Source organism: Mya arenaria, chromosome 13 (assembly GCF_026914265.1).
Source record: "Mya arenaria isolate MELC-2E11 chromosome 13, ASM2691426v1".
Lineage (NCBI taxonomy): Eukaryota > Metazoa > Mollusca > Bivalvia > Myida > Myidae > Mya > Mya arenaria.
In genome coordinates, this window is record NC_069134.1 from 9428492 (window position 1) to 9448381 (window position 19890).

The window sequence follows — 19890 nt, forward strand, 5'->3', positions numbered from 1 at the left end:
TATCAAGTAACAGTGACAGTGTTTCAGGGCAGTTCTAATTGAAGTTCATGTTAATTTTCTTGGATTTTTTTCAGCATAATGCCAGAGCATTTTTTTTTGGTTAAAAAGAAGTAAAAACAGCACTTTCAAATAATTATTGCAATAATAGCTTATAAATTATGTTCTCTCAAAGACAGGCCTATTATGCAGACAAAGGAGGGAACGTGCTGGACTATTGTGTCAGTATTGATGACGCAAAACTAATGAAAAATAAGTCAGCTTATTTCTCTTTTATCATTCAATAGACAAATACACTGGCAAAAACATGTGCAGAGTGTTGCTATAAGGAATTTTTCTGGCAATAAAATGTCATCCCATTAACAAACTATTCAATGTGTATGATAATAAAATTTCCAAGCACATGGCACAAATAAAACTATGTATTTCTTTTACACCAAGGTCAAGGTCATAAGTAACTTTCTGGAGGTCATATAACATAAAACTGTTTAAACACTTTCTGTATATAAAATGTCATCCACATGCCACTCAGTAATGCAATAAACTCTTGCAGGGTTTATACTTTTACACAAATCACATGCTCTACAAAATTGACATCATTATTTTTGTGATGAAATTCCTACATATTAAGTTCAAATTTTAGCCATTGTTTTCTTGAGGCTGAATAAGTTCAGTTGTTTAAAAATATAGCTTTCCCTGTGTTTGCCTAAAATGTTTCGCAAAAATATCTTCCAAGACTGAATAATTGATGGAATTTATACCATAAACCATTTATTCCAACAATGCGTTCAGGTGCTTATATAAACCTTATAAGTAATTTTTTAGAATGAGAAGAAATAACAACAAAAAAAACATTATTGTGGGATGTGAATTAAAATTATAACCTTGTGGTGGAGTGCCACCTTAAACATTTAAGAAAATATTTATTTGAATACCTGATTTCTGCTTCTACTTGCGCCCACTCACTTATACGGGAATTTTAAAGGTTATGGTCATACAGCTCTTCATGTTACCAATAATTATAAAGAGGAAAAAACACCATTCAATTGTTTGCCTTTTATGAGTGCCAACAGACTCGCAAAACAGTGGTTCAGACCTGATATCACAGTCATGAAATTGCTAAAGAATGACCACCCACGGGTTATGTTAACGAAACAAGAACGCGGCAGAGCAAACACCAACGTTTGCCTGTTATTCTCCTTTAAAAAGGGGCCTAACTCAACAATGATTTAAGACAGAGTTACTGCCCTTGGAGCCATCTTAATGAAGGATTTTAGTTGTACCTATTTTTTTTATCTGTATAAACATCACAAATGGCAACACACTGATTTTTCTTTATTTCCTCAATTTGGTGTTCATTTTTAATACTGGCTCAAGTTGAATTCATTCAAATATGTAAAAAAATAACAGAAATATGACAGTCAGGTAACTTGAATCTACAATAAAGATGTGCATATGAACTAACGGCGCCCTGCTGTTAGTCTCATTTGAATGGTGGCAATGTTTTCTTCAGTTATGGCCAAGGTTTAAGTTTGTGCATAACGACAACACCGATGACAACAGCACCACGGCTATGCCCATACCCTCACTTTTTTCATCAAAGAACAAACAAGTTGAAAGTGACCTTGCCAAGTACTTATGGAAAATAAGTTGTGAGGGGAACATTGTCATTAAAGGTATATGAAATGCAGAGGTACGATAATTGATATGGTGCTTTATTTGGATTTAACGACTGTCATAAAATTTAGATAGCAATCCAAGTGTACATGTTTTAACAATTATAATAATTTGCATCCAGGTCAGGTTCAGCGTAATGTCGATTTGAATAAACATAAACAAGAGGGCCATGATGGCCCTGAAACGCTCACCTAAGGAAAGGGCCACAACTTTGTGATAAAGCATTAATCAAAATGTTGCAATTTAAACACATATCTTTACTGATGACGATGCCTTGTTTTAAATGTGTAAAGGGTCATGTTATGAAGCTACCTGTAAATTTTCATTGAATTTGGCCTGGTAGTTTCAGAGATTTTTTTTTAAAGCAAAACCATACATGTGATAATTTCTTGGGTCGATTCCGGGACACCCATCGTAATGTCAACGCACACTAGGGGGGTCCGGGGGCATGCCCCCCCGGAAATTTTTTTAAATGGGGAACGTCTGTGGTGCATTCTATAGCATATCTGGGGCTATTTTAGTCGTTTTTAACGTCGGGAAAATGTACCTATTTTGACTGCCAAGACGTATTTTTTACTTGACATGGTTGTTTTTTTTTCTGCATTTTCTTGAAAAAATAAAACCACCAGATATTTTCCCAGGCTTTAAATGAAGTGCTAACCAGGAGGATATGCAGTCTACTTTCGGTTTCATCAAAACAGGAAATAAACAACTATACGGGCACCTGTTTTCCCGCGCTTTTGAGAACATGCGTTACAAAATATTTATTTTTTCATCACATTTAAAACGTTTGCAATTTATGACACACAATATTTTTCAGACGATAAAGAAGATTTTCCAGTCGATGAGCTTTTTTCCGTTTGGAGATGCATATAATTTTGATAGAGACGTGTCAACAATCGGCTGTATAAAGCGATCACGTGACTTACCATGGTCACGTGATTAAAGCACTCTATATAATCACCTGTAAACCCCATATCGTCAGTTTTATTTCGGCGTAAAAATACACACGATAGTTCGGAAAAAAGGTCAAAACACTAAAATTCCTTATGGACGCATAAGTTGTTAAAAGTATAACGACGTATCGACTTTGAAATTTGAAAGGATTATGGGATGTTTTCCGTGTTTTAATTTTGTTTTTTTTACTCATTTTGTCACTTTCTTTGAACTTACCTTCATGCTCGTTTGTTGGTAAAATGTGTGAAAATTCATCAATTAAAAGCTATCATTTATAAGACCAAACAAATCCATATGAAAACAATGAATTTGTATACAAGAACCCTCCCCCACTCGTTAAGCACAACAATAGGCCGATAGATCAATTATCGGGTGATTGACGATGACCTCGACGACACACGTACCAATTAACGGATTAGTGTCAACATGTCCTGTGTTTTACGACCAGTGTCCCGGACAGGCAAAATAGCTGACTTACATTGGTAAAATTAAGATAATCGATTCCGAGATTTATTTTTTTTTCGTTTTTTTTTTATGACTTTCCGGGACAAACATGCACCCTCCGTGACTCCGTGACAGAGATACGATTTCCGGGACAATCCCGGACGTCCGGGACGTTATCACATGTATGGCAAAACATTTAGTTGGCCATTTTGTTGTTGTTGTTGTTGATCAATCTCAATGCCTTGTTGTATTTTTGTAGAGGGTCATATAATGCAGTTTCCTGTAAAGTGTCAGTGAATTTGGCCTGGTTGTTTCAGAGGAGATGTTTTTAAAAGCAAAACAGGAAGTTGGCCAGATTGTTGTTGTTGTTGATCAATTGTGACCCCTTGTTGTATTTTTGTAGAAGGTTACCTAAGGAAGCTTCCTGTAAAGTTTCATTGAATTTGGACTGGTAGTTTTAAAGGAGATGTTTTTTTAAAGCAAAACAGGAAGTTGGCCATTTTGTTGTTGTTGTTGCTGATCAATCGTGACCCCTTGTTGTATTTTTGTAGAGGGTCACCCAAGGAAGCTTCCTATTAAGTTTCATTGAATTTGGCAAGGTAAATTCAGAGGAGATGATTTTTAATCAACTGTTGACGGACGAACTGACGGACAGATGCCGGACAAAGGCTGATCACAAAAGCTCACCTTGAGCACTTTGTGCTCTAGTGAGCTAAAAATCAAAGTTATGTTACTCAATTTTTAACTGCAGTCCATTTAATGGTGAGTAGCTGACACTGCACAAAGTTACTGGCGTCAACCTTGAATTGCCATTTTAACAAAAAAACATAGAGGATAAAATAAATGAAATTATGATAAGTGAAAATTTATTCCAGGTAATAATTAAAAATATGACATGTTACCACAAATTTATAAAACTATTTTAATTACATATAAAAGAACATGAAAATTATCATTACTGTTATAATAATGAAATACAAATCTGAGAAGCAAAAAGGGTTTTACAGGAAAGATTAATTGCGTGACTTAAAGAACTGTTACCATGGAAACTTCCAGTTGACAATCTTGATTTGCAATTACTCACAGCAAAAAAACATACAAAATAAGGAAACTGAGCCAGCACAATCATGCTGTTACATTAGAATGAATATCACTGTTTCATTGCTCAGACACAACAGTGACCTTTACTGGTATAATCCAGGGATTCTATATCAGACACAACAGTGACCTTTACTGGTATAATCTCAATCCGCCCATCTACATCAATAAAATTGATGCATTAAAATTATTTTTAAAGGGCACAAACTGGGCATTTTTTTTGTTAAATATTTTTATTTATTTGTATCTGCCTCAACCCTTGTGTAGTACGATGCTAACTATATTGACAACTACTTTTGCATATGTGCTCTCTGATTTTATCAATATATTGATCAACTGTTCAATATGTCCGACTCAGTTCAATGTTGTATTGTCAATGTCCTTATAATATTGACAATATTATTGTCAATTATCTTGATGGTGGATCATAATATCAGGTTTTCTAAAGACAATACAGGCGAACAGATTACCCATTTACAAAAAAGGTAGAAAAAAATGTTGGAAGTTGTGTTGGACAATGAGAGCATTGACCGCTTTTCAACCACTGTTGGACATTGTTACCACGGTCCATACATATGTTTTCCTACAGTGAATGAAAACAATACATATATTGTACTTGATGCTTGATTTACCAGCAAAAATGAGGTAATATGTAGGTAAAATCTTTGTACGCAAACAACATACTTTAAGCCAACTGTTAATGCATTTCGTGGTTCCAGGATATACGCCACTCAACTTTACCACAATGTTGTTCTCGGAGATCCTGCTTTAAGCATTATCAAACTAATGAACAGGTAATGAAAAGCAACAATTATGTCTCACAATAATTCTGTTTGTACTTCAGTGCTTGACCCTTTGTAAAGGGTGTGCTTGTATTGTTCACGATAAAAGAGCATTTAACCATTTAACCGTCCACGAAAAGACAGGTTTTCAAGTACAGAAAATTTATGTTTTCATTCTAGCAGAAATGCTATGTATTTTTTTATTGGTAACTTGTTTAAGAAGCAAAATTATTAAATGAAAATTTAATATTCTGTACTCCTTTAACATATGAATATGTATATATTATACCACAGCTCACATGCACGATAAGGGACTTAAATCATATCATGGGATGTTAATTAAGTATGGTATTATACTGTGTATTAGACTCACACACTTATTTGACCCAGAATTGAATTAAAAAAAAAATGCCCATCTAAAGTAGTGGTCTTCTATCTTTTGGAAGCAATTTATGGCCAAGTTTACTTTAAAGTGCTTGTTAATTTACTATGTACAAAATCATAGTTGGGTGACCACTTTCATTAAAAAAATCATTAACTGGCTTAATGTTTGAAATTATATATACTTTGTCTTCTATCCCAGCCTCTCTCTTAATTAGCCGACATACCTGATTAAAAATAACAAAGGACCGTCTTCTGATTTACCAAAATAAATGTTGGCAATTTGATAAATTCTGCCATAGACAAAATATAATTTTAAGCACTGAAACTACTTGGAACATTTCATAAACCACAACTGATCACCAGAATTAACATGGTGTGTCAATTAAGACCTGACATAAAATTGAGAAAATGAAATTGATACTAACATAAAATTAAGAAATGAAATTGATACAAAATTATATCTAAATAATTATGGATAATATGGGGATGTAATCAGTCACATTTGAACATGCAGGCATCCATAAACAATTGTATTGCCTAGGTGAACTAAATATGTAAATATGTTAATATATTAAGTTTTATAACTTTTATGTAACAACTACAAACCCTTTCATGAATATTACATTTACCAATGAGTGAATTTAGTTTAGATTCTACCTAGGAAAGGACCTGGAACAAATTTATCTCATACCAATTAAGTTCTGGCGCTTGGTTTTAATCAGAGGTATTTGGGATCACAAGGGGAAACATGACAGAATGGCGGGGAGGTGTGGTTGGGTGTGTGTGTGAAATGGGTGCAAACCTAAAAGATTTCATCCAAGTAACTAACATCAAACACATTTTGGCAATGATTGAAAGAGAGAAAGCCAATAGGTTTTACAGGAATTATTATACTTGTTGGCTATTTTGTCTATTTTTCAAAGAGGGACAGCCTATATAGATTCTACTGGACTACGTCATGGCTATTCTGTCAATGATTCAAAGAGGGACAGCCTATAGATTCTACAGGACTACGTCATGGCTATTCTGTCAATGATTCAAAGAGGGACAGCCTATAGATTCTACTAGACTACGTCATGGCTATTCTGTCAATGATTCAAAGAGGGACAGCCTATAGATTCTACTGGACTATGTCATGGCTATTCTGTCAATGATTCAAAGAGGGACAGCCTATAGATTCTACTGGACTACGTCATGGCTAATCTGTCAATGATTCAAAGAGGGACAGCCTATACAGATTCTACTGGACTATGTCATGGCTATTTTGTCAATAATTCAAAGAGGGACAGCCTATATAGATTCTACTGGACTACGTCATGACTATTTTGTCAATGATTCAATGAGGGACAGCCTATAGATTCTACAAGACTACGTCATGGCTATTTTGTCAATGATTTGAAGAGGGACACCCTATAGATTCTACTGGACTATGTCATGGCTATTTGTCAATGATTCAAAGAAGGACAGCCTATATAGATTCTACTGGACAATGTCATGGCTATTTTGTCAATGATTCAAAGAGAGACAGCCTATATAGATTCTACTGGACTATGTCATGGCTATTTGTCAATGATTCAAAGAAGGACAGCCTATATAGATTCTACTGGACTATGTCATGGCTATTTTGTCAATGCTTCAATGAGGGACAGCCTATATAGATTCTACTGGACTATGTCATGGCAATTTTGTCAATGATTCAAAGAAGGACAGCCTATGTAGATTCTACTGGACTATGTCATGGCTATTTTGTCAATGCTTCAATGAGGGACAGCCTATATAGATTCTACTGGACTATGTCATGGCTATTTGTCAATGATTCAAAGAAGGACAGCCTATATAGATTCTACTGGACAATGTCATGGCTATTTTGTCAATGATTCAAAGAGAGACACCCTATATAGATTCTACTGGACTATGTCATGGCTATTTGTCAATGATTCAAAGAAGGACAGCCTATGTAGATTCTACTGGACTATGTCATGGCTATTTGTCAATGATTCAAAGAAGGACAGCCTATGTAGATTCTACTGGACTATGTCATGGCTATTTTGTCAATGATTCAAAGAAGGACAGCCTATGTAGATTCTACTGGACTATGTCATGGCTATTTTGTCAATGCTTCATAGAGAGATATCCTATAGGTTGTTTTGGAACTCTTGATGGCTTATTTGTCAATTATTCAAAGAGAGAAAACCTATGGATTTCACTGGAGTACTTGGTGGCAATTCTGCCAATGATTCCAAGCATATAGGGTTTACTGGAAAACTTGTTTGAAAGAGAGACAGCCTATAGGTGACTCTTAAATACTAGGTGGTTCTTAACATCTTATCAGCTATTTTTAGCCTTTTCATTACACCACCTTTGCTCATCATTGCATTACACCACCTGCCCTTCATGATAACACCATCTGCCCTGTTCACCATTGCATTATGCCACTTGCCCTTCACCATAACACCACCTGCATCTTTCACCATTGCATTACCCTACCTGCCCTTCACCATTACACCACTTGCCCCTTTCACAATTGCATTACCCCAACTGCCCTTCACCATTACACCACCTGCCACTTCACCATTGCATTACGCCACCTGCCCTTGACCATAACACCACCTGCCTCTTTCACCATTGCATTATGCCTCCTGCCCTTCACCATTACACCATCTGCCCCTTTCACCATTGCATTACGCCACCTGCCCCAATCACCATTACACCACCTGCAGCTTTCAACATTGCATTACCTCAACTGCCCTTCACCATTACAACACCTGCCCCTTTATCCATTGCATAACCCCAACTGCCCTTCACCATAACACAACCTGCCCCTTTCACCATTGCTTTACGCCACCTGCCCTTCACCATAACACCACCTGCCTCTTTCACCATTGCATTATGCCACCTGCCCTTCACCATTGCATTACACCACTTGCCCCTTTCACCATTGCATTATGCCACCTGCACCTTTCACCATTGCATTATGCCACCTGCCTTTCACAATAACACCACCTGCACCTTTCACCACTGTATTATGCCACCTGCTCTTAACAATTACACCACCTGCCATGCACTATAACACCATCTGCCCCTTTGACCATTACATTAACCTCCTCGCTGCCCTTCACCATTACATAAATACACCACCAGTGACATTCAACCAGAAATCTAATCATGACAGAAAGCAACTGAAAGACAAGGTCATAAACAGGAAGAAATGTCTTTGTGTTGCCCATTGTGATCAAACCACTCCTATGCATAGAGTACAGAAGGTAGAAAAATTACACCACAAATACTTGTCAAATGATCATTTCTGCTGCAAAATATTGGAATTTATTAAATGTAACGATCATCGTGACATTAACTTAGAATTACAAACCCCTTTATGTATTATGAATGTCTTTTCTCAATAAATATGTCTTAAATATGACCGATATAAGTCAACTTCTCACATTCTCCAAGCAATAGTCATTGGAAACTAATGGATAGGAAAGCATTAGGGCTTAAGGCTTTCCTCAGGGATTTTTTGCATGACGTCAATCTGTTCGGATATTCCATCTTTTGGGGATTTGTCTCGGATTTCACTTCAATTCTGTCTACCTCTATAACCGGAATCAGTTTAGAAAGTACAGGAGGACAGCGCTGACCTGATTTATAAACAATTTACCTTGACGAGTGTCTAATGAGGTCTTTCCCTGGACAATATCCATACATGGGTTGTAATAGTTTCCAGTAATTCAGATAAACCATGATTAAATCATTTTCACCAATTATTATATGCATGATTAAAAGAAGTTTCTGTCATGAAAGTTCTTAATTTCTTAAATGATATCATCTATAATTGCGGGTTTTAATCATGTCAAAGGAATTTAGGAATTCTTGAAATTGCCACTAAATTATGATACTTTGCAGAAATAATCAGAAGCACAATTTCCTGGTTTTTCAAAAACAGATAGGAAGTTATTTGTACCTACAAACCCACAGATAAGCTCATAATTAAGTAGCTAATATTCTGATATTTATCTCTTATATTCTGATATTTATCTATCATGATACTAGAAGATGTTGAAAGATATGCTGAAAATCACGTCCACCATTTTGCAGGAAAGGACGACATTTTCCTGAAATTAATTGCTTTACATTCATTGCGGAGACTGATGCAACCATTTCAGCCAATGCGTTTAATTAGGGTTTAATCCCTTAACATTCAGCGATAGGTTTAAGCAACTTTTTAGTGGCTGAATTTGGGCAAATTATATTGGCAACTGTTCACTGCAGATACGGCATTTAAGGCCTGAAAGTGGTTGAGACTGATTGGTGACTAGTTACGAATGAATTGATACTGGTTTAGTGACAAGTTGACCATCTATCAAAAATTTAAAACATAAAAAATGCAAATAAAAAAAATGACTTAAAGAATAAAAAAAACACATTTGTGAGTAATGAAGATGTTAATTAACAGCAGAACAATCCATTTGCTGCACATGCTTTAATAAGAAAATGCTGCAGCTGCTGCCATGATGGTGTACAAATCGTTCTTTTGTTGAATTCTTGCCTTGAAAAATCACATTTTGTAAAAATAATTGATATGATAAAATATAGTTGAAGTGAACTGTGTAAATATTTGTGGCAAAATGATGATGTATGGGCTATTTCAGGTCTATTCAAGGCAGTGTTACACTTCAAACTCATCAGCAAATGATCATGCACATTAAATGGACCGAAACTGATTAGGAACCAGTCGCCAATGAAGCGCCATTCAGTTTACGCCTTATCACTCATCAATCACAGAAAGGTCACAACAAGGTTGCAAAAGAGTCTTGTCTTGACGAAACTGATCACTGTGGAAACCAATCTGAGATGTTGGAGACCAATGAAACCTCTGAGAGGGAAATCAGATGCAGCTTGTCTTTTGAACATATTCAAAACACTGGTTACCATGGATTGCACTCTGCAAACACACTGAAACCTTATCAGCGAACTTTAAAGTCTCTGAGAATTTCTTTTATTTTCGTTGGGAAGAGGTCTCAATTTGCATTCGCAATGTTGGTGTGACTGGGGCTTAACCTTGAAATGTTTCCTATTTGACCTCGTAGGTAACCATATCCTTTTTTTTCTCCATTTTTCTTCCAATTTTACAACTGTGGGACACGTCCCATTCTACAATGAAGAATGATCTATTTGAATTTGTAACCTTCAGTCCTCAAAATGGAGCTTGTTGGTCGAATGTTTTTCCAGGAGTTTACATTAACAGAAGTCACGTTTTCCTGGAACATTGAGACTGCTCTAAGCAATTATGATGTAAAATGTAAATGTCACTGGATGTTTTTAATGAATAACAAGGGAATTCAAGAATCAACCATAAATGCAACAAATGCATGACTAGAACTTCAGTAAACATCACATTATACCTTGCAACCTGTTCTTGACATTGTAACCATATTAGGCCACAGTCTTACAGTTTAATGACAGAACTGGTCGTCCTTAGTTCTTGATTGAAGTTCACAGAAATTTTGGCATGAACTGTCCTTCAGGTGTTCATATACAGATCATGACCAAATAAAGAACAACAAGTTGTCCATCATGAGACATATGATTTCATTCAGTATTCCTTGAAAATTCATGAACTTGAGACACTATTTTCTTAACAGTCAACAGACATAAAAAGAGATGTTTCTGCATAATGTGAAGTACATGAACACCATTACAACCCCAAAAAGTATTTATTTATTTATTAGTTTCATGACTGTGATCATTAGATAGAAAAAGGCTTTAATAGTTGTTGAACATACCAAGAATTTGTTCATTTCTGACTTTTAAAGCTTTTGTTTTCAAGTAAATCCTATACAATCTAGCTGATTGTTGCAGCTTAAACACAGCAAGTACATAGAATAGAAATAATTGTCTAAGAATTTTCCATTTTACTAAAAATAAAGCAAGTAAACCGTGAGTGTGCACATTGCGCAACGAAACGTGGCTGTCAAATTGTGCCAAACCTGAACAATGCGTGCGTATATAAAAAGTCTGAAAAGGTTAAATTGACGTACTTAAAAGCTTTGTAATGATTCACAAACAATTACATAATTTCACTCAGGAAACAAAATGGAGAAATAAACTTAAATGGAATCATTAAACTAGCCATACTACGGGAGCAAGGACTATTGTCATGCACTTGTCGGACACGTGTCAGAAATGTCAACATTTTATCTATATTTGTTTAAGATATCAATTTCAATTAAAATGAGATATTTACATTTAATGAAGTGAGAGCATACGTCAGTTGTTTTACTATTTCAACCTTAAGAGGTCATACATACACCTGGAAAAGTCAGATTTTTACCTTGCAGGATGGATTTCAGTTACAGAACATGGCTAAAGATTTGTCAGATTTTATTTTCATTTTTTTTTACAATTAAGGTCTGAAATGGCTTAAACAGTCAATAAAACTGTACAAATTGTCATAAACAAACAGTGTGTGTCATTCATACATCCCCAACCAGTCCAAGGGACATCCCTGAGGCCATGTTTTCTCTGCCATGTGTGATTTTTTAGTTTCATGACCTTTCAACATTACTTTTGGATGAGGCAGAACATGCACAACTGTGAAATAGTGACCTCACATATTATGATTAAAGCACTTTACTGGATACACTATGCACAGAAGGCACACATACATGTAACAAATTAAAATCAGGCATGGTACATTTTTCCAAAGCCAATTTTTTAAGGTCTGCAGTTTCTAGATTCCGACCATGACAAAAACAACAGCAAACAGTTTCAAGACACAAGCTTGCCAGCTGAGGACCAAGTAAATACAGTGTGCACTGTGGCCTTTTCAAGAAAATGTCAAGACAAAATATTAATTCTGCTATTTGACATTATCAGTACTTCACTGACACATAACCTTTTTTAATAATTTCATCTGCATTGCCAAAGTCCTCCAGCCAGATTAAGATGTAGACAATTGCATAAAAAGCATGCCAATTGTGCAGACCATAGGGTCAAAACATTGTTAGAAATGCAGCGCAAAGCTGCAAATAAGCATTTAAGACATTGGGATTAATTATATTCTTTTAAAAAAAAGATTCAGCATTCATGCTCTTTGATTTAATAAACTAATTTTGAATAAAAGTATATGCTTTGTTTTATGTATCTGAATACAATAAGACTTAAAATACAAGAACTTCTGTTGAAGAAGAAAACTGTATGGATTTAAGATTTCATAAAACCAGGTGAAAATATTAGCCTAGCTGAGAGTGTAAATGGAAAAAAAATGTGTCATTCAAAGCTGCAGAGCTGCACTGCAGATTCCATGCACTGGAACTCTGGTGTGAGGAGAAATAGCAGAAAACACTTGTTGGAATATTTCCTCCACATTATGGCATTCCACCACAAAATGGCAATCTTGTCTTGAAATGCTGTCAAAACATCTTCATCCAATGCAGATAGTGTAGTGGTTATGTGACCAGACAACTCATTTCATGTCAAGTACATCTCTTGCAAAAGTTTCCTCTTCTCTGTGGAGTTAATTTATTTCAACTTAAGAAAGATCATGAACATTAGCAAGCAGACCCAACTGAGTACACTATTCACTGATCATGAACCTCAGCAAGCAGATGCAACTGAGAACACCATTTACTGATCATGAACATCAGCAAGTAGACACACATGAAAAATCTATTTACTGATCATGAACCTCAGCAAGCAGACCCAACTGAGAGCTGTATTCACTGGTCATGAACATCAGCAATCAGACGCAACTGAGAACACTTTTCACTGATCATGAATCTCAGCAAGCATACCTAAAAGAGAACACTATTCACTGATCATGAACATCAGCAGGGATACCTAAAACAGAACACTATTCACTGATCATGAACATCAGCAATCAGACGCAACTGAAAACTCTTTTCACTGATCATGAACATCAGCAAGCAGACCTAAAACAGAACACTATTCACTGATCATGAACATCAGCAATCAGACGCAACTGAGAACACTTTTCACTGATCATGAACATCAGCAAGCAGACCTAAAAGAGAACACTATTCACTGAGCATGAACATCAGCAAGCAGACCCAACTGAGAACAGAAGTAGAAGAGGTAGAGGCTTCACCAGTTTTATTTGTGATAGACACTTGTATGAACAAATGATTTTGGATAGTATTCATTTCATTTCCCTCACAACCGCTTTTTGGACAAATTCACTGATTGTCTCTAAATTTTGTCAAGAAAACAACAACAAAATCAAGGAAGGTTTTAATTTCTGTCATTTGCCAAGTATTTCAAGGGAGACCACTACACCTATAAATCTCCTTCCATAGCAAAACAAAGATCACAAGTTCATTGCAAAGACCAAGACCAAATAGAAAGGCTCTCACATTCATTTGCAAAACTGTTATAGTCAGAATCTGTCCATTCAAAAATAAATATGAAAATATCGCTAGTGTCTATCCCTATTATCTAACCCATGGATGTGTGTTACTCCAATCATCATGATTGCTCTGCCATGCAAAGTGTCAATATGTTTGCCAAGAATTATTAAGGAAAGTTTCCTGAAATGATACTGGTGTGTTTAGTGCCAAGTTGGCGATCCAGGGTTTTTCAATTTAACACAGTTTTCAGGAAAGTTTGAAGAAGGAATGTCAATGAATTGAATTCCAGAGGTGAATCCTCAGTCTCATTTCTTAATATGTCTGAGATGATTTAAACAATGACTGTGTATTTCTGCTGAGTTCATATTCAACTATTTTCGATTGCAACAAAATAAACAGGGAATTTTGTTGAAACCACAGCGATTACGTCAAAGCTGCTACAAACTTAGATTCGAGGCTTTCATATCTGGAAGACGGATGTATGTTTGCTCAATGCACTTTAATACCGTTTAAAAAAGAATGATAAATAAAACAAGATCACTTTAAAGATAGAAGAAAAAAAACCTCTTATATAAGTGCAATAAAGATCTTATACACCAGCCGTGCATGACAACATTTACAGCCTGTGTTTTTTTGTGATAAAAGGTACAAAAAATATATGTGAGCTTGACTTTCATTTTTTTCTATAATTTGTACTTCCTTGTTGTGATTGTATCTGTCAAGGATAATTGAACAACAGTCGCATAAGTCACTTAAAGGGAAAACCCAATGTCATACATTACTGATACAAGTATTTGAGGCTATTGCATGGTTGATTTATCCAGATATCTGTTTTGTTAATCAATGGTCAATGTAATTTTTGTCGTTTAAGTTTACGAATTAGACAAAAAATTATTTCCCTTGTTTGTATGCCTCTGATAGATGTCGCTAGTTTTGTACAGGAAAAGCATGAGGATTTCGTGCATTTGTAGCGTGTTATCTCCATTCAGCTTTTGGGTACTAAAATTCTATGTTAAAAGACGAGTGGTTTCACCTGTATTGTGTATTTTCACATTATAAATATAAAATCTTATATTGAAGATGTATCTTGAAGTAAAGAAAATGTTGTTACCTTTATAAATTTAGTAGATATTTGTCAGTATTGTAGTTGCTAATGCCGAGTGAAAGATTTGAGAATATGATTTGCATTTTAATATATGTAATTTGGCATACTACATTCTCTTCTTTTTGTTGTACAAAGTTATATTTCATATATGTTCAACATACTAGCTGGTATTCATGTTTGTATAACATGTATATATCAAGTTTATTAAACATGTTGTGTCATGTTTGCTTAAGATAAGCTGTTATTCATGCATAATGACTATAGTTAGTTCATTTTACGTGTTTGCAATGTTCATGAACTTGACAGAATATACATGTATGTTATTGTTAATAAATAAATAGCCGGTCTGTTGCACTCACTAGACTAATACCAAAAAAATATATACTTTTTTGTTTTGTTTTTGGTTTGAGGACATTGGACGGTGGGGGTAAATGTTGCAATGGTTTACACTTATAGTGTTGTGACATTTACCGCAGCTGGTTTGTCCTTGGGCTATCAGAGGTGTGGTCCATAAGGGAACAGGTTTTTGTGAATGGCTTTCAAACAAGTTAATCTACAAAATTATTTTATGATAAAAATATATACATGTAGTAAACAATGTTTTCACAGACAGATGATGCACAACTTGTTTAAAACAGTGAAATTTCTTTGTTGATAATCATTTAAAAAACAATTCAAACAATTGATTACAGGCTAACATGGCATAGGTGTGATGTCACATGTGTGCCTGAATGTATCTTATCTCATAGCCATGATTTATTTACTGGTTCCCAAGACCTAGAATCCCATGGCTATACAGGACTTACTGTCGAACTCCAACAACTTAGTTATCTCCTGGATATGACTTAATTGTCTCATGATTTTGACTTAGTTATCTCATGGCCATAACTTAGTTATTTCATGGCAAAGACAATGATACTTGATACCTAGGCAACTTTCCCTTCAATCTGGACACCTAGGCAACTTTCAAGTCATTATGCACACATAGGCAATTTTCCAGTCCAGCTGTACACCTAGGCAACTTTCCAGTCCAGCTGTACACCTAAGCAACTTTCCAGTTAGTCTGTACAACAAGTCAAGTCTGTTCAGTCAGTCTGGACATCTTGGCAATTTTCCAGTGAATATATACACCAAGGCAACTTTCCAGTCAATATGTACACCAAGGCAACTTCCCAGTCTTGGATACATTTAAAAATATAAATGAAAATTTCCCCCTAAAACTGAACACCAATAATGCTGTAATTAATATGATTGTGCAATGTCGATCAAAGGAGAGGCAAAGATAGAAACTGTTTAATTTATGCAGAAGCATTAACTATATTCATATATAAAAGTGCAGTACAGCTAGACACTTATTGCACTGACCATGCGGCATTGACCTCAACATGGTTGTTGTATAATGACATGTATGAGGGATTGCAGCCTTTACATGGATGGACAGGGGACCCAGTGGCAAGTTTGCATTAAATCACTGACCAGACTGGTCACTGTTGAGGTTACTGTTCACTTCACAGGCTATGATAATGTATTTCCATATGTATGTACCATAGTTTATTATTCTAATGTTGACTTATTTCCTTGTTTTGGGCAAACTTGAAAAAAAAAAATGTTTATACCATCCAAACGAGGCCACTTACCTTTTTGTACTCTTGGGACATTTGTCACTAGAAGTTGACAATACATCAACACGTGAAGATTTAAAAACAACCAAATGGTCTCATCACAATTGCAGCTACCAGTAACAAGAGGCCCAAAAGGGCCTATGCTCTACTGGCATGGCTTTTGTGGTCATATCAACCCAGAGCATGTATGTATGGGTAAAAGGCAAGGGCCTATGCTCTACTGGGATGGCTTTTGTGGTCATATCAATCCAGAGCATGTATGTATGGGTAAAAGGTAACAGACATATAGTTTATGTTTTGTGTTTGGGTTACCTGAAAACGTAGCACGTTCAACATCTGAGCCCAGAAAGTATTGTAAGCAGATTAGTTGCATGAACTATTTTAATATGTGCCAAGTAAAAGTCATCTGACAAAAAAAAAATGCTTTCAAAACTGTACTCATAGTAAAAATTTCTGTAGTTTTAAAAGTTAAAAAAAGTTGGTCAAAAGGTCAAAGTCAAGGGCATCCTAGGACAACATTGATCAATTTGAACAAACATTCACAATCAATGATGGATGCACTAACACACAAAAAGATTTTCAAACCTTTCCAGATTTATGTTTACCAAACCTGTGAACCCTGGGTGTGGCCAGTAATGACACCAGGTGCATAACTTAAACATTCACAACCAATTTTGTTAAGATGAATGCGCAAACTACAGAAATTAAAGCTAAAAAATGGCCTTTGGGCTTTCAACAAGAACAAGGCAGAGTAATTCACAAAATTAACTGCAGAAGCCAAAAGCAAATTGTCTCTCAAAATCCTAGACTTGCAAATTGTCTCCCTTAACTCTAGACTTGAATTTACATGTACAAGTAAACTTGGCTAAAAATAGAATTCCCTCATGCAGACCTGGCTAAAAATAGAAAGCATTTCTTTAAAACTTTCATGGCCCATAATCTAGGCATTCATGGGCGGATCTGGCTGGTTTTCGAAAGGAACTGAGCTCTAATGGATATCTAGATACTGTACAAGTTTCATTGAGATACAATCAAAACTGAAGACTGTATCGTGTTCACAACCAATTGTTTACACAATAGCATTTTTTTTATACTATCAAGGGCCATAATCTGGGCATGCATGGGTGGATCTGGCTGGTTTTCCAAAGGAACCCAGCTCTAATGGATATCTAGATACTGTACAAGTTTCATCGAGATACAATCAAAACTGAAGACTGTATTGTGTTCACAAGCAATTGTTTACAGACACACAAACGCACGGCCCCACGGATGCACATACTACGTAAACATTACTAAAAACCATTGACTACTGGGGGCAAACTATTTTTTCTCAAATAGCTGAAGTTCAGGACCTTTATATACAATTATGTGACATCTGAATGACTGATGGCACCATATTATTGTGGTATTTTTGGTATCCTTTGAAAAGCATTTACGAGTACGTAAGTTAAATGAAATATTTTACAAAAAAAGTTGTTTTTTGTTTTGAAATATTGAAAAATGTGTCATTTCACGTCAGACTTCAGTTGGAATTAGGAACAAAAAAAACAAAACTGTAATAACTTTTTCTATAATCATTGACTGTCGGTCATATTACTAACGAGTAAGTCATAACATTTCAACTGATACCAAAAATACATATGGTCACAAGGCATCAACATTATAACCAATGGCATAATGAAATCACAAGCTTATTTGTACATCAGCAATCAAAACATGCATAAAACGTTGATAAGTTGTCCACAAGTTGCTCTTTTGGTTAATTTGCAAATTTTTGTAATCTGTTTGGTTAAAAGAAATCACTGGTTAGATATTGAACAATCAAGAAATGTATTTGTTAACTTGGACGAATCCCAAGAAATAACCAGTTTTATTCAACTGGTTTTATTGCACTTTTGCTTCCTCTAGAAAAATAAAAATATCATGGAAGAAGCAGCTGAAAAGGAGTGTCATGAATGTTCAGATTGTCAACATTGGAAAAAAGTAGGTGAAAAGGAGAGTCATGAATGTTTTGATTGCTGACTGGCACGTAAACATACGAGTTAAGTAAGTAAGGTGTAAATAGGTAAAATACAAATTCATAAAAAATAAATATTTTCCTTATAATCTGTTCCCATGACTTCTGAATGGCATTGTACTTCTCAATGGATGACATGCAATGCAACAAATATTTGCTGACAATATATTAAACTCTGTGATCTTGCAGCCTTGAAATACACTCTTGAAAACACACCACCAGTGACAGCTCAGTGTAGAAAATGCATAGCTAAATGTACTCACCAAGATATGTGCTACAGATGTATTCAGCAATCTGGTTTCCCGACTTGCTGGATTCCGCAAAATGGCTAAGTTCTCGATTTAGCATGCGTTTGAACTGTAAAGAGAAAAAAATGTTATAAATATGCATGGACTACTTTAATACAATATGTCTTCACCCTAGTGCAAGAACTCTATATTTTATCTGACCAAAAGGCAAAGGGAATATAGTAATGGTAGACGTGTGTGCGTCCAGGCATTCTTCTCCGCAGCATAATTTGAAAAGTCTTTGAAGAATTGACTTCAAACTTAACCTGACTTAAAATAAAGTTGTCTTTCTGGTATCAGTTCATGGTTGGCTTTGACTAGCTCCCAGAAAGTTTTCTGTCTAGTATAAGTTCATCCTTGCCAGTGTCTGATTTCCAGTTAAATTGATTGTCTGATAATCAGTTCATTGGTGCCACTGACTGACTATTAGGCAAGTTGTTTGTTTAATATTTGTAGATGGTTGCCAGTGACGAGCTTCCAGTCAAGTTGTCAGCCTAGTATTAGTTTGAGGTTGCCAGTGACGAGCTTCTAGTAAAGTTGTCTATCTAGTATTAGTTTGAGGTTGCCAGTGACTAGCTTCCAGTCAAGTTGTCAGTCTAGTATTAGTTTGAGGTTGCCAGTGACGAGCTTCTAGTAAAGTTGTCTATCTAGTATTAGTTTGAGGTTGCCGGTGACCAGCTTCCAGTCAAGTTGTCTGTCTAGTATTAGTTTGAGGTTGCCAGTGACCAGCTTCCAGTCAAGTTGTCTGTCTAGTATTAGTTTGAGGTTGCCAGTGACCAGCTTCCAGTCAAGTTGTCAGTCTAGTATTAGTTTGAGGTTGCCAGTGACCAGCTTCCAGTCAAGTTGTCTGTCTAGTATTAGTTTGAGGTTGCCAGTGACCAGCTTCCAGTCAAGTTGTCTGTCTAGTATTAGTTTGAGGTTGCCAGTGACCAGCTTCCAGTCAAGTTGTCTATCTAGTATTAGTTTGAGGTTGCCAGTGACGAGCTTCTAGTAAAGTTGTCTATCTAGTATTAGTTTGAGGTTGCCAGTGACGAACTTCCAGTCAAGTTGTCTGTCTAGTATTAGTTTGAGGTTGCCAGTGACTAGCTTCCAGTCAAGTTGTCTATCTAGTATTAGTTTGAGGTTGCCAGTGACGAGCTTCTAGTAAAGTTGTC

At 35.7% G+C, this 19890-nt stretch overlaps 1 protein-coding gene across 16 annotated transcripts in view; it reads right to left on the reverse strand.

The window, feature by feature from the left end:
• Positions 1-19890, reverse strand: part of LOC128214151 (cAMP-specific 3',5'-cyclic phosphodiesterase 4C-like) — a 406322-nt gene that overhangs the window by 22088 nt on the left and 364344 nt on the right. For all 16 annotated transcript variants that reach the window (XM_052920452.1, XM_052920462.1, XM_052920459.1 and 13 more), the window contains one exon: positions 18713-18806. In XM_052920452.1, coding sequence (XP_052776412.1) covers positions 18713-18806 — 94 coding nt within the window. The remainder of the gene's footprint in view (positions 1-18712; positions 18807-19890) is intronic.